General features: G+C 43.5%; 1 protein-coding gene across 3 annotated transcripts in view; it reads right to left on the bottom strand.

Moving 5' to 3' along the window:
* The window catches only part of LOC133379130 (intercellular adhesion molecule 3-like), a 34020-nt gene extending 18170 nt beyond the window's left edge, over positions 1 to 15850 (bottom strand). Inside the window, exons 1-2 of one of the 3 annotated variants that reach the window (XM_061613750.1) lie at positions 15567 to 15850; positions 13521 to 13586 (exon numbers count right to left, since the gene is read on the bottom strand). In XM_061613750.1, coding sequence (XP_061469734.1) covers positions 13521 to 13586; positions 15567 to 15576 — 76 coding nt within the window. In that variant the 5' untranslated portion in view covers positions 15577 to 15850. Of the gene's footprint in view, positions 1 to 13520; positions 13587 to 15566 lie in introns of those variants that run through there. The other 2 variants (XM_061613749.1, XM_061613753.1) reach the window with 2 other exon arrangements.
* Between the last annotated feature and the right edge of the window lie 5753 nt (positions 15851 to 21603).

The raw sequence follows: 21603 nt of genomic DNA, 5'->3' as shown, positions 1-21603 counted from the left end.
AGAAAAGGCACTCACTAACAGCGTCTCAGTCTTGTCTGGATTAAGTTTCAGTCTGTTAGCTCCCATCCAATCCATTATCGCGGCCAGGCAACGGTTTAGTACGTTAACAGCCTCACCTGAGGAAGATGCAAAGGAGAAATAGAGTTGCGTGTCATCAGCGTACTGGTGACAACGCACTCCAAAACTCCTGATGACCGCACCCAGCGGCTTCATATAGATGTTGAAAAGCATGGGGGACAGTACCGATCCCTGTGGGACTCCACAATGGAGAGTCCAGGGTGTCGAGCAGTGTTCCCCAAGCACTACCTTCTGTTGACGACCCACCAAGTAGGAGCGGAGCCACTGCCAAGCAATACCCCCAACTCCCAACTCCGTGAGCCTTCCCAGAAGGATACCATGGTCGATGGTATCAAAAGCAGCTGAGAGATCAAGGAGAATCAACAGGGTCACACTCCCCCTGTCCCTCTCCCAACAAAGGTCATCATACAGGGCGACCAAGGCTGTTTCGGTACCAAACCCAGGCCTAAAACCGGATTGTTGTAAGTCGCTTTGAGTTCTACTGTTGAAAAAAAGTGACTAACAAATGCCAGTAATAAATAAATAATAATAAATTAGGATGACAGATTCATTCACGGAGGAACCATATGATGAAGAACCAGAAATTTTAGAATGTGAGGTGAAAGCTGCTCTTAAAACACTTGGAAGAAACAAATCACCAGGAACAGATGGCATACCAATAGAGTTGCTACAAGCTACTGAGACTGAATCTGTCCAAATTTTGACAAAAACCTGTCAAGAAATATGGAAAACTAAACAATGGCCCACAGACTGGAAGCGTTCAATATATATCCCACTTCCAAAGAAAGGGGATCACAGAGAATGCAGTAATTACCGAACTATTGCCTCAATATTCCATGCAGGTAAAGTAATGCTCAAGATTCTACATCAAAGGCTCTTACCATATATGGAGCAAGAAATGCCAGATGTCTATGCTGGATTTAGAAAGGGAAGAGGCACCAGAATTCATATCGCAAACACACGTTGGATAATGGAACGGAGCAAGGAATTTCAGAAGAAAATCACCCTGTCCTTTATAGATTGCAGCAAAGCCTTTGACTGTGTAGATCATGAAAAACTATGGAATGCTTTAAAAGAAATGGGGGTACCACAGCATCTGTCCTGATGTGCAACCTATACTTTGGACAAGAGGCTACTATAAGGACAGAATATGGAGAAACTGATTGGTTCCCAACAGAAAAGGGTGTGAGACAGGGGTGTATTTTATCACCCTGTTTGTTTAATCTGTATGCAGATCATACGGAAAGCAAGATTGGAGCAAGATGAAGGAGGTGTGAAAATTGGAGGGAGAAATATCAATAATTTAAGATATGCAGATAACACCATACTATTAGCAGAAACCAGTAATGATTTGAAATGAATGCTGATGAAAGTTAAAGAGGAAAGCACAAGACAGATCACCGCTTGTTGAGGTTTAGACTTACAGCGGCTTTTCCCCTCTGCAAGGGTGGGGGATCTATTAAGATGGTCTGCCCCCAGAGGCTAATGGTTCCTAGTGATTTTCAAAGGGCTCTGGGGAGCTTTCCGGCTGATAGGACTGGCGCTGCTGTCGAAACCCTGGTTGAACTGTGGAATACAGAAATGACCCGGGTGGTTGACATGATTGCTCCTGAGCGCCCTCTCCTGTGTAGAGCTCATACAGCTCCATGGTATACTCCAGAACTGAGAGCGATGAAACAGTATAGGAGACGGCTTGAGTGCAGATGGAGGCGAACTCCTGATGGATGCAACCATGCACTGGTCAGTGCCTATACTAAGTTGTACTTAGGGGCAGTGAGGGCAGCAAAAAAACAATATTTTGCTGCCACTATTAAATCATCTATCTGCCGTCCAGTGGAGCTTTTTAAAATTGTCTGACGGCTATTACATTCTGGCCCTAGAGACATGGTCGAGTCATCTGAGGCCCGCTGCAATGAATTTGCTAGGCACTTCCAGGAAAAAATATTTTGCATCCGCCGGGACTTGGACTCCAATGTTGTAGCAGTTGAATCGAATGAGGTATCCAGAGCACAGCCTTGTCCTGATTCCTTGGATGAGTTTCAGTTGATACAGCTTGAGGACGTTGACAAGGTGCTTGGACTGGTGCGTGCAACCACTTCTAGGTTGGATCCTTGCCCCTTGTGGCTAATAACAGCTACTAGGATTGGAACAGCCGGCTGGGCCAGGGAAGTGATTAATGCCTCATTGCAAGAGGGAGTGGTCCCTGGCTGCCTGAAGAAGGCGGTAGTAATACCACTTCTGAAGAAACCGTCCCTGGACCCAGAAAATCTTGATAATTACAGGCCAGTAGCAAATGTCCCATTCCTGGGCAAGGTCCTGGAACGAGTGGTTGCTGGCCAGCTCCAGACACTCTTGGATGAAACCGATTATCTGGATCCATTTCAGTCGGGTTTCAGGCCAGGTTTTGGCATAGAGACAGCCTTGGTCGCCCTGTATGATGACCTTTGTCGGGAGAGAGACAGGGGGAGTGTGACTCTGTTGATTCTCCTTGATCTCTCAGCGGCTTTTGATACCATCGACCATGGTATCCTTTTGGGGAGACTGGCTGATTTGGGAGTTGGCGGTACTGCTTGGCAGTGGTTCCGCTCCTACTTGGCGGGCCGTCTCCAGAAGTTAGCGCTTGGGGAACATTGCTCGGCACCCTGGGCTCTCCAGTATGGGGTTCCGCAGGGGTCAGTTCTGTCCCCCATGCTTTTTAATATCTATATGAAGCCGCTGGGTGAGATCATCAGGAGTTTTGGGGTGCGTTGCCATCAATATGCTGATGACACGCAACTCTACTTCTCCTTTTCATCTTTCTCAGGTGAGGCTGTCGATATGCTGAACCGATGCCTGACTGCGACAATGGACTGGATGAGAGCTAATAAACTGAGGCTCAATCCAGACAAGACTGAGGTGCTGTTAGTGGGTGCTTCTCCTGACCGGATGGTGGATGTTCGACCTGTTCTGGATGGGGTTGCACTCCCCCTGAAGGAGCAGGTTCGTAGCTTGGGAGTTCTTTTAGAACCATCCCTGTCACTGGAGGCTCAGGTAGCCTCGGTGGCATGGAATGCTTTTTACCAACTTCGGTTGGTGGCCCAGCTACGCCCTTATCTGGATAGAGAGAACCTTGCTTCGGTTGTCCATGCTCTGGTAACCTCGAAGTTAGATTACTGCAATGCGCTCTACATGGGGCTGCCTTTGAAGACGGTCCGGAAACTGCAGCTTGTACAAAATGCAGCGGCCAGATTGATAACGGGGACTAGGTGCTCCGATCATATAACACCGATCCTGGCTCGCTTGAATTGGCTGCCTATATGTTTCCGGGCCAGGTTCAAAGTGCTGGTTTTGACCTATGAAGCCTTATATGGTGTGGGACCACAATACCTGGTGGAACGCCTCCCCCGATATGAACCTTCCCGTACACTACGCTCTACATCGAAGACCCTCCTCAGGGTACCTACCCATAGGGAAGCTTGGAGGATGGTAACAAGAAAAAGGGCCTTCTCAGTGGTGGCCCCTGAATTATGGAACAATCTCCCGGATGAGGTATGCCTGGCGCCAACATTACTATCTTTTCGGCGCCAGGTTAAAACTTTTCCTCTTTCCCCAGGCATTTTTAACATTTTAGTATGTATTGAAAAACTGTCTTGATTCTTCTGGGAATTTTTATATTTTTACAGTTTTAAAAAGTTTTAAATTTGTTTATATGTGACCTATTGTATTTTTGATGTTGACTGTTGTGCACCGCCCAGAGAGCTTCGGCTATGGTGCGGTATAGAAATTTAATAAATAAATAAATAAAAAGAGCAGGACTACAGCTGAACGTCAAGAAGACTAAAGTAATGACAACAGAAGATTTATGTAACTTTAAAGTTGACAACGAGGACATTGAACTTGTCAAGGATTATCAATACCTGGGGACAGTCATTAACCGAAATGGAGACAACAGTCAAGAAATCAGAAGAAGGCTAGGACTGAGGAGGGCAGCTGTGAGAGAACTAGAAAAGGTCCTCAAATGCAAAGATGTATCACTGAACACTAAAGTCAGGATCATTCAGACCATGCTATTCCCAATCTCTACGTATGGATGTGAAAGTTGGACAGTGAAAAACGTGGATAAGAGAAAAATCAACTCATTTGAAATGTGGTGTTGGAGGAGAGCTATGCGGATACCATGGACTGTGAAAAAGACAAATAATTGGGTGTCAGAACAAATTCAACCAGAACTATCACTAGAAGCTAAAATGATGAAACTGAGGTTATCATACTTTGGACACATAATGAGAAGACATGATTCACTAGAAAAGACCATAATGCAGGGAAAAACAACAGGGAGTAGAAAAAGAGGAAGGCTAAACAAGAGATGGGTTGATTCCAGAAAGGAAGCCACAGACCTGAACTTATAAGATCTGAACAGGGTGGTTCATGACAGATGCTCTTGCTGGTCATTGATTCATAGGGTCGCCATAAGTTGTAATTGACTTGAAGGCACATAACAATAACAACAACCCAGGCATGTAGATGCTATTGTATTTTTTATCTGTTTTTAACTCATTGTTGGTTTTATTATTTTGAATGTTGTTAAATACCTGTCTTTAACTGTTTTAGTCAATATTTTTATCATTTTAACTCCTTCTGTAAACTGCTTTGAGATTTTTTTTACAATAAAGCAGTATATAAATGTTGTAAATAAAATACATAAATAAATTTTGGAGTCACTGTGGCCCTAGGGTCGCTTTCCACTTTTAGCAACAAAGGAATCTGACTCAGGCCACTTGGTATCATGTAGCTCCGTACTGATGACATGGACTAGCATTGGCTCTCCAGAATTCCAGGCAATAGCCTTTTCCAAAAATTGAATTTTGGACCTTTGCATGCAAAGCATATGCCCTACCACTGAGCTACAGCCCTTCCCCTGTTTCAAAAAAGTATCTTTTAAAATTGTTCTTTTCAATTCACTAATGAATGCATATCATACCTAGGGCAGATCCACACCATTCATTTAAAGCACATTCAACACCCATTTGAAGCACATGAATCACACCACAGAATCATGGGAACTGTACTTCGTTAAGGGTGATGGGAACTATAACTGTGAGGGGGAAATTACACTTCCCAGGATTCTTTAGGGAGAAGTCATGTGCTTTAAATGTGGGTTGGATGTGCTTTAAATGTACTGTGTGGACCTACTTAATAAACTTTGCCTGCATGTAAATCGTTTTAATTAATTTTTTAAAATGGAAATTTTACTGGGTGACCATGGGCTACTTACCATCACTCAGCCTAATCTGCACCTCAGGATGAAAACAACAGAGGGGAACCATAACCATCTCAAGGAAGAAGGGCACACTTAGAATGTAGAGGAAGTAATAATGTACAACCATAGTGCGAAATCAGATACTTATTGGGACATAGTATGAAGAAATATTTATATAAGGATGACTGTCACAAATGTTTATTATTTACACAACGTGTAAAGATATTTATAGTGCAATCCTATGTTTGTTTACTCAGAAGCAAGTCCCAATGTATTCAATGGGCTTACTCAAACAGGGAAGCATGTACCGAACTGCACCCTCAAGTGATAAGGAACTTCATTCACCCAACCCAAAATTCAGCATCATGCCACTTTAAGCTGTTTTGCAACTGTTTATACATGTTTTTATGGTTATTGTTGCGCCCCAGGCACAAGAGGAGTTTGCTCAGGGAGAGGAGTCAGATGAGGACGAGGTCCCTGAGAGTGTTGAAGGAAGGGGGAGCGCAGTCAGCCTGCAGGCTCCCTCAGCCAGCCCCTGCATCTGCCTGCAAGCCCCCCACCTGAGCTGTTGGAAATCGACCCCTCTCGTGCGCCAACCCCACCACCAGCATCCCTGCCTGGCACTTCAAATGCTTCCCCGCTGACCAGCTTCCCACTCCCTGAAGTCGAGCCATCACCTAGCAAAGCCCCGCTGTCAGATGGGCTGTCAGAGGCTTGCCTACCCTCACCCTGTGTGAGACAGCATGAGAAAAGATACCTTGACAGGGTGGAACTTCAGAGGAGCCGTCGTTTACGGGCAAAGACTTCCCTACTTAAGCAGGTGCCCGCCCAGCCTTCAATGCTGATTCCACTCTCCCCACATGCTGCAGAGAATGTTTAGGTAGCTTAGCTAGGGAAAGTAGTGAGCTAGAGTAGACAGGTTTATGAAGCGCACTGCTTTGGATGTAACCATCACTCTTAATAAAAAGAAAATTAAACCAAGCCTCACCTCCGTCTCATGTCTCGGGCTCTGGGCAGGACAGTTATTGGATTTTAAAGAGATTTATTTCTTCTTGTGAGCTGCCTTGGTTTCCAATCACCAACCCTACCTCATAGGGTTGTTGAGAAGACTCCATATACAAACACACACTGGAGATGTAAAAATACATACACCCCATATAATCATTTATTGTCAAAACTGTTGGTCACTGCAGAACTTTCTTTTTAAATAAAAAATAAAATCAGTATTAGTTTCCTAATAAAAACAGTATAAGTTTCCTAATAATAATAAAAGCAGTGATACCTATGTAAGCCCTCCCTAATTTCTTTAAGGAGTTCCAGTTTTGGAAAAAGGGCGGGGTAAAAATAAAGATTCATTCATTCAATTCATTCATTCTTTATAAAATAGGATTGGAGGTGGAGAGAATTATTTACAACACAAACACAATCCTTTGCTATGTTCACTCAAAAGTCCCATTAATTTACAGCACAATTCTAACCATATCTACTCAAAAGTAAGTCCTATTGAATTCAATGGGGTTGTACTCTGGGTATGTGGGAATAGCATTGTAGCTTTACTCCCAGAAAAGGGAGCATTGGATTAATGCTTCATACTTGGAAGTTTTTCAAAACACTGCCCTCTTCAACAGCCCAGGAAAATTTAAACTTGTTTGACTTCTCCACGCAAGAGAGAAAAAGACCTTTGGTACTGCTGAAAGCCATATACTTACTCAATTTATGAGATTTTCAGATAAGCAAGAAAAAAACAACAGTGTTCTGGCCTTGCAATGAGGTCTAGGTACTGCCTGGAGACCAACAAATCCCTTGTCAATCACAACCCTGACTTCACTTATTGGCTACAAACCTGAATGGGCCGTGTTAGAGCAGCCAGCTATAAGTTCATTTAACAGAAGTTGCAGGGGCAGCAGCTGACATTTTGGTGTATATCCCATAAACGAGACGACCTAGAAACTTTTTTTTAATGAAAGCTGAGAGTTCAGAGATTAAGGCTACTCACCCAGAGACCTGGAGAGGAACCCAAAAATCCAGTCTCTGGGTGCAAACCGGAGATCTGAAACTCTACTACCACCACAGGCTAAACCCATGCTTCTGGGGCCTGGATGGGGGCCCAGGGCAGGTGTCAGCATCCATGGCAGTCCTGGCATGGTGCTGGGCCCCCATGGTTGCCCAAGTGCTGACACCAGGCCTCTTAGTTCTGCCATAAGTTCTTGCTTGCCACCCTTGTCTCCTTGGGAGGAAGGGTGGGATAGAAACATAACGATAATTGGGGCTATTTGTGTGTGACAATACTCACAGGTACAGAGTACCATCACCCCTTTTTTTGCTGCCCTTGGAAGCTGATTTTATGGTGGCACCCACATCACTTTTATCAATATGTAAATATTGTCACCTCATTTTTTACTTACAAAAGCAAGAATAATAAAAATCATCATGAGGATGATGTGAATGGGATGCAGATTTGGTTTTCAGTACAGTGTGAACAGACAGCATTGCAGCATTGTACATTTATTTATTTATTATTTATTTTATTTAATTCAATTTTTATACCGCCCATAGCAAAGCTGTCTGGGCGGTGTACAACCAATGAAGATATAAAATTACATTTCAATATTTAAAAACACCTAATCCTCGAAACAACAGTTAGACAAACAGACGAAGCATATAACTAACATAAACAACATTAAATACAAATACTAAGATACAAAAATACAGAGATATTAAAAATATTAAAATGCCTGGGCAAAGAGGAAGGTTTTCACCTGGCGCCGAAAGGATAGTAAAGTAGGCGCCAGGCGTACCTCGTCAGGAAGGGTGTTCCATAGTTCGGGGGCCGCTACCGAGAAGGCCCTCTTTCTTGTAGTCGCCTTCCGGGCGTCTTTCTGAGTAGGCACCCGGAGGAGGGCGTTTGATGTTGAGTGCAGTGCACGGGTGGGTTCATATTGGGAGAGACGTTCCACCAGGTATTGTGGGCCCGTGCCGTATAAGGCTTTATAGGTCAAAACCAGCACCTTGAATTGGGCCCGGAAACGTATAGGCAGCCAGTGCAAACCGGCCAGAATTGGTGTCACATGTTCCGACCGCTTGGTCCCGGTTATTAATCTGGCCGCTGCATTCTGCACAAGATGCAGTTTCCGAACCGTCTTCAAGGGCAGCCCCACGTATAGTGCGTTGCAGTAGTCCAATCTTGAGGTTACCAGAGCATGGACAACTGTAGCAAGATGTTCCCTGTCCAGATATGGGCGCAGCTGGGCCACCAGCCTAAGTTGGTAAAAAGCACTCCATGCCACTGAGGCCACCTGCGCCTCAAGTGACAAGGACGGGTCCAAAAGGACTCCCAAGCTACGCACCTGCTCCTTCAGAGGGAGTGTAACCTCATCCAGAACAGGTCGAACATCCAACTGGTCAGGGGATCCATTTACTAACAGCATCTCAGTCTTGTCTGGATTGAGCTTCAATTTGTTCGCTCTCATCCAGTCCATTATCGCGGCCAAGCACCGGTTTAGGACCTTGCCAGCCTCACCTGAAGAAGATGAAAAGGAGAAGTAGAGCTGCGTATCATCAGCATACTGATGAGAACGCACTCCAAAACTCCTGATGACCGTCCCCAGCGGCTTCATATAGATGTTAAAGAGCATGGGGGACAGAACTGATTCCTGCGGGACTCCATATTGGAGCGCCCAGGGTATCGAGTAGTGCTCCCCAAGCCCTACTTTCTGGAGACGACCTGCCAGATAGGAGCGGAACCACTGCCAAGCAGTACCTCCAACTCCCAAATCCGCCAGCCTCTCCAGAAGGATACCATGGTCGATGGTATCAAAAGCCGCTGAGAGATCAAGAAGAATCAACAGAGTTACACTCCCTCTGTCTTTCTCTCGACATAGGTCATCATACAGGGCGACCAAGGCTGTCTCCGTAACAAAACCGGGCCTGAAACCCGATTGAAATGGATCCAGATAATCGGTCTCATCCAAGAGTGCCTGGAGCTGGGATGCAACCACCCTCTCCAGAACCTTGCCCAGGAATGGCACATTTGCTACCGGCCTATAGTTATTCAGATTATCTGGGTCCAGGGAAGATTTTTTCAAAAGCGGTCTCACCACCGCCACCTTAAGGCAGTGCGGGACCACTCCCTCACCTAGTGAGGCATTAATCACTTCCCTGGCCCAGCCGGCAGTGCCATCTCTGCTAGCTTTTATTAGCCAAGATGGGCAACGATCTAACACGGAAGTGGTTGCACACACCTGTACATCCCATTTAAGTTTACTGTTCTGTTGTAACATGCATTTCCCACAGATTCTCTGTCTCTAGTTTTGTGGTTGTACATTAGGATAAAACCCCAATGTTAGTTTCCATTCCTGCTAATATTTATTTAATGATGAATTCCTTTTATTCCTGCTTTCTAAAGTGAATCTAAGCTGAAGGATGTTTAATGCTTATACAGCATGAAAGCATGCATGTTTACTGGAAGCACCTAAGTTTTATAGGGGTTACTGATGAGTAGAGATGGAGAAGAAATTTGATTCAGTTCACATTTAAAGATGAATCTATCAAATCTACATTTTCTGAAACAATATGAAAACATGGCTATACTTTGAAATTTGCACTTATCTGAATTTTGTGTTGCAATTCTCCAACCCAGATGTTTTTTAAAAATGCATATATTGGGTAAATGTGCATAAAAATGAATATATTGCTGAAAATAACCTACAAATTGCATTATATTAGGAGAAATTCCTTGCCAAATGTGTACATTAATCAAAACTGCAAACAAAATTAGGAGAAATTCACACAAAAATGCTGGAGAATTTTCATGAGTATTATTTTTTGAAAAATTTCAAAATTGTTGCAGAAATGTGGAGAACTGAATTTATTTATTTTCCTTCAAAAAGGAACTATCACAACAGACAATGACAAAGGGCTGAAACAAAATAAATGAGAACTGAATGGAAACATTAGAAACCAAGAGAGGCAAACCTGGCAGATTCTTCCATCCCTACTCCTGAGGAAGTGTGCATTGTCCATTTGTTTGGCAGTGCTGGGGATGGGAGGAACCAGAGAGACCCAGTCTCAGAAGCAATGTGATGCAGTACACAGGTCGACAGATTTGGCCAGAGCTTGGAACAGTTACTTTTTTGAACTACAACTCCCATCAGCCCCAGCCAGCATGGCCACTTTGGCACAGGGAGAGAGATGGAAGAGTGTGACTGTTGATTCTTCTTGATCTCTCAGCAGCTTTCGACACCATCGACCATGGTATCCTTCTGGGAAGACTGGCTGAGTTGGGAGTGGGAGGGACTGCATGGTGGTAGTTCTGCTCCTACTTGGTGGGCCATCTCCAGAAGGTAGTGCTTGGGGAACATTGCTCGGCACCCTGGACCCTCCAGTAAGGGGTTCCACAGGGGTCAGTTCTGTCCCCCATGCTGTTCAACATCTACATGAAACCTTTGGGTGCGGTCATCAGGAGCTTTGGAGTGCGTTGCCAACAGTATGCTGATGACACGCAGCTCTATTTCTCCTTTTCATATTCTTCAGGTGAGGCTGTCAATGTGCTGAACCAGTGCCTGGTTCTGACAATGGACTGGATGAGGGCCAATAAACTAAGGCTCAATCCAGACAAGACTGAGATGCTGTTAGTGGGTGGTTCTTCTGACCAGATGGTGGATGTCCAACCTGTCCTGGATGGAGTTGCACTCCCCCTGAAGGAGCACGTTCATAGCTTAGGGGTTCTCCTAGAACCATCTCTGTCACTTGAGGCTCAGGTAGCTTCGGTGGCGTGGAGTGCCTTCTACCAACTTCGTTTGGTGGCCCAGCTACGACCCTATCTGGACAGGAATAACCTCGCTTCAGTTGTCCATGCTCTGGTAACCTCCAAGCTAGATTACTGCAATGCATTCTATGTGGGACTGCCTTTGAAGATGGTTCGGAAACTGCAGGTTGTGCAAAATGCAGCGGCCAGACTGGTAACAGGGACCAGACGGTTCGAACATATAAAAACGATTCTGGCCCACTTGCATTGGCTGTCTGTATGTTTCCGAGCTCAATTCAAGGTGCTGGTTTTAACCTATAAAGCCTTACATGGCCTAGGACCACAATACCTGATGGACCGCCTCTCCCAACATGAACCCACCCGTACACTACGCTCAACATCTAAGGCCCTCCTCCGGGTGCCTATTCAAGGGAAGCTGGGAATCTGGCAACAAGGGAGAGGGCCTTCTTAGTGGTGGCCCCCAAATTATGGAATGATCTCCCTGATGAGGTGCGCATGGCGCCAACACTGTTATCTTTTCGGTGTATATTTGTATATTTGTTTTTATTGTTTTTAATTGCTGTAAACCGCCCAGAGAGCTTCGGCTATGGAACGGTATATAAATATAATAAAGATATAAATAACATCTATACTTAGCCACAAAGCTAATTTGGCTCATCACCATCTCTCTGCCAAGCCTATCTCGAAAGTTTGTTGTGGCAAGGATAAAACAGTTAACCCATGTATGCTGCTCCCAGACTCCCAGTTCCTAGATAGATGATACCAGTCAGCTTTTATTGGTGGAGAATTTGTGCCCAGAGTGCATTTGCTTTTGGTGCCTACATACATTGTTCTACTGCTATAGGGAACTTCATGTCTTATTTCTGTATGTCTGATTACCACAATACACTAAATGAATTTATTACTTCAACCCATATGATGATGGTTGTGATACAGTTTGAATTGGATGGTTACTGAGCTGTGTAGATTAGAATTGCCAACTAAAAGGGCAGAACGTGTTTATTATTTTAATTACAATTTATTATTTTCTCATTCATAATGTTTTGTACTGAATGAACCATACCATTTTAACATTCAGTTTTCACACTGGATAGCCATTGTAGCACTATGTGGTGTGTGGATCATTCAATCTGCAATTCCAGCATGCCAGTGCAGGGCAATCTTTTGGTGCTTGTGCAGGGGATACTTCAACAATATCTATACGATGCTCATGTCCATATTTCCTTTTTTAAAAGGCTCTGTTGAGTTTTAGCACTGGTGCATCTTTGCTTTCAAATGAGCTATTTACTTGTATTATTTATAGGCTGCCCCATAACAAAACTTTCTCTGAGTGGCCCACAAAATAATGCAATAAAAATGCAAGATGATAAAACACAGCAGTAAAATGCCATCAGAGAAAAACAGGAACAAAACAGAAAGCACAGAATAAGAAATAGCAAAGATAAAGCAGGGCTAAAACATTTGAAAATGGCATGATTTAAAAGCCTTGAAAAAATAAAAATAGTCTTGATGATGTTGATGCTCAAATTACATTAGAGTCAGCACCTGATGGACCTCTCTGGGGAGGATGTCCCATATTGAGAGGGCCCTTTCAGAAACAGCTCTTCAAGTACTAAGGATCCAGCCCATGAAAGGCCTTAAAGTATAACACCTGCACTTTGGATACCTCCAGACTGTCACTATTTTGCAGAAGAAATTCAAGCACACTCTGGAAATTTAGATTTGCACAAATAAAATGGATTAAAGCACTCTGCTGCCCTAGCACAACAAACCCACTTAAAAAAAAAGACTTTTTGTGGTTAGGAAAGTGATAGGAAAATCAATGAAAAGTATGGGGTGAACAAATTATTAACAGGAAGACAAATAAACACCCCACAAGTAAATCAGAATGAATGCTCATTGCCATATAACTGCCTCATAAACAAATCAGAATAAATGCTCAATAAAGGCCAGAAAATCTGAATGTTGCACAGAGGTGGAGGAGAATTTCAATTTTGTTTGCATTTTAATGAGAAACTTCCTTCTCAAATCACAGCTGTCCTTCGAAATTTGCACTTCACTGAATTTTTTGTGCAATTCTCCAACCAAACAATATGTACAAAAATGCATATATTAGGGAAAATTGCTTGCAAAAATGTGCATATTAGCCAAAACAGCATCCAAAAATATGCTTATTAGGAGTAATTCACACTAAACGCTGACAAATTGTCACGAAGATTTTTTTTTAATTGCAAATTGCTGCAGAAATGGGGAGCACAGACTTTAAGACTGGAAAAATTAGAAATTCAGAGAACCGAAATTGACAGATTTGGCCATTCCTATGGTTGCATAGGTTTTGTGCAAGCAAATCTGGGTGCATGCTTAGTAAAGAGGTCCTCTGCAGGAGCCCTTGAATTGGGATTAAGCTGTGTACAGTTCCAGTTTCAGAGCACTTACTTGAAAATGCTGGGAGGGACATAGCACACCACAGAAAGACAACACAGAGCTTCCAGAATCTCATGACTGTTAAGAAAGAGGGAAAAGTAGGGTTTTAATTTCCAAAAGACTTCATTATTAGACTTTTTCTCCAAACAAGCCATGAGAGGAAGTCAAGGTTTGTTCTTGGCTCACTGCTTGTGGTTTAGAACATCAGAAGAGCCCTGCTGGATCTGGCCAGAGGCCCATCTAGTCCAGCATTTTCACAGTGGCCAACCAGATGCATGCAGGACCCGAGCGCAACAGCACCCTCCCTAGTAGTCAGAGACATGTCAACTCCAATATGGAAGGTTCTACACTGTCACCCTGGCTAGTAGCCACTCATTAGCTTTATCCTAATTAACTTGTCTAAACTCTAAATACCATTTAAAGCCATCCAAGTTGGTGGCAGTCACTATTTGTTTTGGTAATAAATGCCATAATTCAACTATGCACCACTCTGTGAGCCTGGGTTCACATGTCACACTGAGCAAGCAAAGGAAGGAATACAGAAAGAATGAATCAGGCATTGCTGAGCAGCCTGTGCCAGCATGCTGTTTGTTTATCTTAAGCATAGTTTATTTTTAACTATAATTTTAATGTGACATGCAAACCAGGCTGCTATGAATTTCAGTCTGGTTGAAAGTGAAACCCATGTAACTGGCATAGCTTTCCCCAAAGAAACAGTAGTTTTATGCACGTATTGGGAAGAAATCCCAGAAATCTTTAGTAAGGAGACATGACAGCTAAATACGTTTTAATCTGGTTTATACGCACAGGGTGAGCAGCTCTTGGAGTTTGGAGACCATGAAATTGTGAAGCAATGCTTATCTGCCGCCACCACCCCTCCCCTGCCAGCCTCTCAGTGCTTCAACAGTCTGTTTGTCTGCCCTTCTTTCTGCCTGTCTGTCTCCTGCTGTTGTTAGCAGGGCCCAGAGATGCGTGTGCAACAGAGGCAGGAGAAGGAAATGGAAGCGTCAAAGTCCTGAGATGGAAGTTCCACTTCAAAATGCAGGTGGAGCATACCAATTGTGAATGCCCCCCCGGCCATGTTAAAGCACAGACACACAATGACCCTGCAAGTATAAAAAAAAGCACATTGGGAGCATATGAAGCCATCATTTACTGAATCAGACCCTTTGATCTATCTTGTTCAAAGTTGTCTATTCTATTCTCAGATGTCCTCTCAGTGGAGATCTATCAGGCTGCCCTTCTGGCCTTTTTTCACTCCAAGTTGAAACCTTTTCTTTTTCAGCTGTCTTGCAATATTTAAAGTTTTAATGCTGCTGCTGTGTTTTTGTACTATATTTTCAATTGTTGCTTTTTATATAGTCTATTTATGGCAGTAAATATTGCTTTTTGATATTATTTTTGCTCCATATTTCTAATGTTTTGAAGCTGCTCTGAGTGCCCAATGGGCAGGTATTAATTACTTACAGTGCAAGCCTGTGCATGTTACTTCTGAGCCCTATTACAGTCCCACTAAGTTCAATGAAACTTGTAAGTGTGCATCGGATTGCAGTCTTCCTTACTCTGATCTAATCCCTTCTTCTTCTTCTTCTTCTTCTTCTTCTTCTTCTTCTTCTTCTTCTTCTTCTGTCTTTTCATTGATTTTATATTTTTATATTGTTTTTACCAGTTTTGCAACCCTCTTCAAAGAGGTTAGGTACACATACATAAAAGATGAACAATTGAAATTACTTTGTTTTTCTTTCAACTAGTAGCCCAAATCCTGTGCATTTGTTTCTTTTTCTTCATTGTGTTCATCTCCTCCCCTTGCACTAAGAAACTCAGGGCAATATATACGAGGTTATCCCATTTTACCCTCAACAACTGCGCTGTGAGGCAGGTTGGGCTGAAAGAGCGAAACCACCCAAGTCAAAGGCAGCAGTTTTGCTTCTATAATCCGCTCCCCCACTCTTGCAGTCAGAAGAACAAACTGGCTTCATCTTCATCATCCACAGGGTCCATGCATTCTTCCCAGTCCTCCCCCCATACAGCGATAACAGAGGTGGCTGAATTACTTACCAGCAGCCATGATGGCAATGGAGGTGGCTGGAAGAAGACAGAGCACCCAAGGAGCAAGGCAAATGGAGTGCAGTGTGGTTGGTGTCCTCTCCTTGCTCGGAGTCTGTGGGATGAGCTACATGGTGATAAAGAGAACAAGCAACATGTGGGCTGAGGAAAGATAACAAGGTTTCTGTCGGTGGTGGAGTGTGGGCTCTGGATCCTTTCTGCTAGGAGAAGATAAGCCAGCAAAACTCTGAGTTTCTCGTTTCCTAGAAAGTACACAGTTGAACAGCTCTATGCATCACCACCAACAGATCATACTGGATTGGCAAAGTCCAGGCAAAGTTGCTTTATGCAAAGGAGGGAGAGTTGGTGATGGCTGAATCTGTCCATTTCACTTTCAGTTTCTCATTTTTCCAGACTTCAGTTCTCTACATTTCTACATCCATTTGCAATTTATTTATTCATTTATTTTATACAGTTCCATGAACATTTGACAGCATTTAAGTGCAAATTCCTCCTAATTTACACAGTTTTGCTTGGTATACTACACATTTGTGCAAGCAATTTCCCCTAACGTAACACATTTGTGTTATTTTCACAAATATATGCCTTTTCGTGTACACTTTCCCCTACTGCATGCATTTTTGTACAGATTGTTTAGCGGGAGAACTGCATTCCAAAATTCAGAGAAGTGTGAATATCAAAGGATAGCTGTGTTTCAATTCGCATATTGTTTTGGAAAGTGCAAATCAGATAGGTTTACATTAAAAACCAAACCAAATTCTCCCCCGTCCCTAGCGAGAGTTCAGTAAGTGCTTAAGCTTCAGTCCTAGGCACAGTGTCCTGGCAGTAAACCCCACTGAATACAGTGGGATTGACTTCTAAATAGATAGGATAAGCACAGGATTGCCTTGCTCCTTTTTCCCAGTGAATTCAACAGGATCTTTTAAAACTTTGCTTGGATTGTGGTCATGTTGTTGTAGGACACCAGTATTGTCTCAGAGGTTTGGCAAGATGTTAAAAGGGGGTGGACCACAAGGAAGACTCATGAAACACATTAAGGGCCCCTCCAGGTGTCCTTTTATTAATCATGATTATTTGGGCTCATGATTGGATGTTATTGGAACAGTTACCCACAATCTCGCTTTCAATACTGTTTGCACCTGCAAAAGTTTTAGAGTGGTCACACAGCTTCATTGACAGTCATATGCTGAACTCCCATAATTTTTTATACCACAACTGTTCTGGATTATGTTTGTCTTGCTTTTGTTGTACAATAGCCCCTCTGGACAGAACAACTAATAAATCAGAATAAACCCACCGATGATCCACTTTTATTGGGTCAAAAAATGTTGAACGGAAGGGCTGCTTCTGTGGGCTGATATCGTTACCACCAACCACCAGCACCTGAGTCCATCTGCTGCTTTTTCTACCAGGAAGAGCCTGGGACCTGAGCCATATGATATCAACTGCCAGGAACCAGAGAGCGGCTTGTTCAGTGTTGGTCCTAAGCAGACTGCCTCAGGAGGCAGATGTGGAGAGGCGGGAATCGATGGGGAGAGGTTGAAGGGCAGAGCTGGCGTGGGCCACTTTGTCTGCCCTAAACTCTCATACTGTGCTCCTGTGGAGTGCAGGAGGCTCTCCCATTTGTAGTACGGAAGCAAGGTTCAGCTGCTAGGTTGCCTCCAGACTGTCAATATTTTGTGGGGGGATTCAAGTGCATACTGGAAATTTAAGCAATTTGCACAATTAAAGTGGATTAAATCACTCTGTTGCCCTAGCACAAAAAACCTACTTAAAAAAAAAAAAGACAACAACCATTGAACAAATTATTAACAGGAGGACATATAAACACCATGCAAGCAAATCAGGTCCCATGAACCTGAATACATGGTCTAACTTCTGCATAAGTTTTGTGTAAACAAGTTGGGATGAATGCTCATAAACAGGTCGCCTGGAAGAGGCCCTAATCTAGTCCGCTTTTGCACATAGGATGTGTCTTTTATGTTGTGCATCAATGGGTGAACCCTTACCATTCACCAGTAGATGGTGCTAACTCACATTCTCAGACAGGATATATTTCTGAGGGGAGGATTGTAACAGACAGTTTTTAAGAAGAGCCATAAGAACATAAGAAGAGCCTGCTGGATCAGGCCAGTGGCCCATCTAGTCCAGCATCCTGTTCTCACAGTGGCCAACCAGGTGCCTGGGGGAAGCCCGCAAGCAGGACCCGAGTGCAAGAACACTCTCCCCTCCTGAGGCTTCCGGCAACTGGTTTTCAGAAGCATGCTGCCTCTGACTAGGGTGGCACAGCACAGCCATCACGGCTAGTAGCCATTGATAGCCCTGTCCTCCATGAATTTGTCTAATCTTCTTTTAAAGCCATCCAAGCTGGTGGCCATTACTGCATCTTGTGGGAGCAAATTCCATAGTTTAACTATGCGCTGAGTAAAGAAGTACTTCCTTTTGTCTGTCCTGAATCTTCCAACATTCAGCTTCTTTGAATGTCCACGAGTTCTAGTATTATGAGAGAGGGAGAAGAACTTTTCTCTATCCACTTTCTCAATGCCATGCATAATTTTATACACTTCTATCATGTCTCCTCTGACCCGCCTTTTCTCTAAACTAAAAAGCCCCAAATGCTGCAACCTTTCCTCGTAAGGGAGTCGCTCCATCCCCTTGATCATTCTGGTTGCCCTCTTCTGAACCTTTTCCAACTCTAGAATATCCTTTTTGAGATGAGGCGACCAGAACTGTACACAGTATTCCAAATGCAGCCGCACCATAGATTTATACGACGGCATGATGATATCGGCTGTTTTATTTTCAATACCTTTCCTAATTATCGCTAGCATGGAATTTGCCTTTTTCACAGCTGCCGCACACTGGGTCGACATTTTCATCGTGCTGCCCACTACAACCCCGAGGTCTCTCTCCTGGTCGGTCACCGCCAGTTCAGACCCCATGAGCGTATATGTGAAATTAAGATTTTTTGCTCCAATATGCATAATTTTACACTTGTTTATATTGAATTGCATTTGCCATTTTTCCGCCCATTCACTCAGTTTGGAGAGGTCTTTTTGGAGCTCTTCGCAATCCCTTTTTGTTTTAACAACCCTGAACAATTTAGTGTCATCAGCAAACTTGGCCACTTCACTGCTCACTCCTAATTCTAGGTCATTAATGAACAAGTTGAAAAGTACAGGTCCCAATACCGATCCTTGAGGGACTCCACTTTCTACAGCCCTCCATTGGGAGAACTGTCCGTTGATTCCTACTCTCTGCTTTCTGCTTCTTAACCAATTCCTTATCCACAAGAGGACCTCTCCTCTTATTCCATGACTGCTAAGCTTCCTCAGAAGCCTTTGGTGAGGTACCTTGTTAAACGCTTTTTGAAAGTCTAAGTACACTATGTCCACTGGATCACCTCTATCTATATGCTTGTTGACACTCTCAAAGAATTCTAATAGGTTACTGAGACAGGACTTTCCCTTGCAGAAGCCATGCTGGCTCTGCTTCAGCAAGGCTTGTTCTTCTATGTGCTTAGTTAATCTAGCTTTAATAATACTTTCTACCAGTTTTCCAGGGACAGAAGTTAAGCTAACTGGCCTGTAATTTCCGGGATCCCCTCTGGATCCCTTTTTGAAGATTGGCGTTACATTTGCCACTTTCCAGTCCTCAGGCCCGGAGGAGGACCCAAGGGACAAGTTACATATTTTAGTTAGCAGATCAGCAATTTCACATTTGAGTTCTTTGAGAACTCTCGGGTGGATGCCATCCGGGCCGGGTGATTTGTCAGTTTTTATATTGTCCATTAAGCTTAGAACTTCCTCTCTCGTTACCACTATTTGTCTCAGTTCCTCAGAATCCCTTCCTGCAAATGTTAGTTCAGGTTCAGGGATCTGCCCTATATCTTCCACTGTGAAGACAGATGCAAAGAATTCATTTAGCTTCTCTGCAATCTCCTTATCATTCTTTAGTACACCATTGACTCCCTTATCATCCAAGGGTCCAATCGCCTCCCTAGATGGTCTCCTGCTTTGAATGTATTTATAGAATTTTTTGTTGTTGGTTTTTATGTTCTTAGCAATGTGCTCCTCAAATTCTTTTTTAGCATCCCTTATTGTCTTCTTGCATTTCTTTTGCCAGAGTTTGTGTTCTTTTTTATTTTCTTCATTCGGACATGGGGGTATGGGTATTAAGCACTGTTATATTTTATTCTGTATGAGAGGGGAAATTAAGTTAATGCTTAAAGTTTAGTGCTTTCCCGTTTAACTCAGTGCATCTTAAAGTGCTTCACTGTGGTTGGATCCTGTCTGTTCTTGACTAGATTTCAACATTCTTTGTAGGGGGAAGATCAGAAACACTTGTCTGAGGAGATCAATGGGATGGAAAAGACCATTATAGCAGAACAAGGATTTTACTATACATCTAAAATACAACCATACTGTGACTAACAATAGGACATTAAATGGTGGAGTAGGCAATTTGGGGGAGTGCCTGCTGTCCCCTGGAGTCATCCCTGATCCCAGGGCCAGCATCAGACTCCAGAGGGCCCTCAGCACAGAGCCAATCTTTCATAGGGGGTATGGGCCAGGACATTACATTTGAGGTAAATTAAAATGGTGGGCAGCCACCATGAATAGAAACGGAGTTTGACACCTGAGAGAGATATTTTAGGACCCACTCTATTCTCTTGATTGTAATCTGTTTTAACTGTTTTCTATACTATATTTTTAATTGTTTTAACGTGCCTTTCATTACTGTTATTGTTGTTGTTGCCTGATCTTTTGAGAGAGCTGATTTACACATGAAGGCACACTCTCAGCTGTATTTGGGGGACTCATCCTCTCACTAATTTGAAATTTATGGACTTGTTGTGGGGGGGCTGAGACCACGAGAAGCAGGACTCTCCCAAGTTCTCTACATAATGAGTTTCTCTGTTATGGATGGCATGGTTTGCATTGAATTGACTGCCTGAGGATGTGGCTTTTCTCACATTCTCTTTCCCACACGCATTACAACTTTGTGTACATGCTCTTTTTTCCACTGTCACATTTCTACGTTAGTGTAAAATTTTCAGCAACACAAAATGAAACAGATTTATATTAAATATGAAGCTTTTGTATATGAATACCGCTTACCATGAAAACCCTATTTATAGGGTCGCCATAAGTTGGGATCTACTTGAAGGCAGTCTATTTCCATTTTGTATTGTCGTACAGTGTTTTATTGATTTATCCTGTGAGCCGTTTTGGGTTTATTCTTGATAAAGAAAAGCAGGATATACATTATTAAAGTCATCCTCATCACAATGACAGCCAGTGTGGTGTAGTGGTTTGAGAGTTGGACTACGACCAGTCACTGAAATGGACTGCCTTCAAGTCAATCCCGACTTATGGTGACCCTATGGACAGAGTTTTCATGGTAAGTGGTATTCAGAGGTGGTTTACCATTTCCTTCATCTAAGGCTGAGAGGCAGTGACTGGCCCAAGATCACCCAGTGAGCTTCATGGCTGTGTGGGGATTTGAACCCTGGTCTTCCAGGTTATAGTCCTAGGATAGGTAAAACTGACCATGAGGGGAGGAGGGGGAGGGCGGAAGGGAGGGGTGAAGGAAGGGGGAGGGAGTACATGAAAGGTTGTCACATAGAGGAGGGCCGGGATCTCTTCTTGATCGTTCCAGAGTGCAGGACACGGAATAATGGGCTCAAGTTGCAGGAAGCCAGATTTCGACTGGACATCAGGAAAAACTTCCTAACTGTTAGAGCCATACGACAATGGAACCAATTACCTAGAGAGGTAGTGGGCTCTCCAACACTGGAGGCATTCAAGAGGCAGCTGGACAGCCATCTGTTGGGAATGCTTTGATTTGGATTCCTACATTGAGCAGGGGGTTGGACTTGATGGCCTTGTAGACCCCTTCCAACTCTACTATTCTATGATTCTATGATAAGGTACAAGAGGGAGGCAATGGGAGGGAGGAGGGGAGGGCAGGTTCGATCATTTGCATGCTTTTGAGTTCAGTGGGATTTACTCCTGTGCAATCATGC

This window comes from Rhineura floridana, chromosome 3 (genome assembly GCF_030035675.1).
Source record: "Rhineura floridana isolate rRhiFlo1 chromosome 3, rRhiFlo1.hap2, whole genome shotgun sequence".
NCBI classification, from domain to species: Eukaryota; Metazoa; Chordata; class Lepidosauria; order Squamata; family Rhineuridae; genus Rhineura; species Rhineura floridana.
The sequence above is the reverse complement of the archived record's forward strand: the minus strand, read 5'-3'. Positions and strand labels throughout refer to the sequence as shown.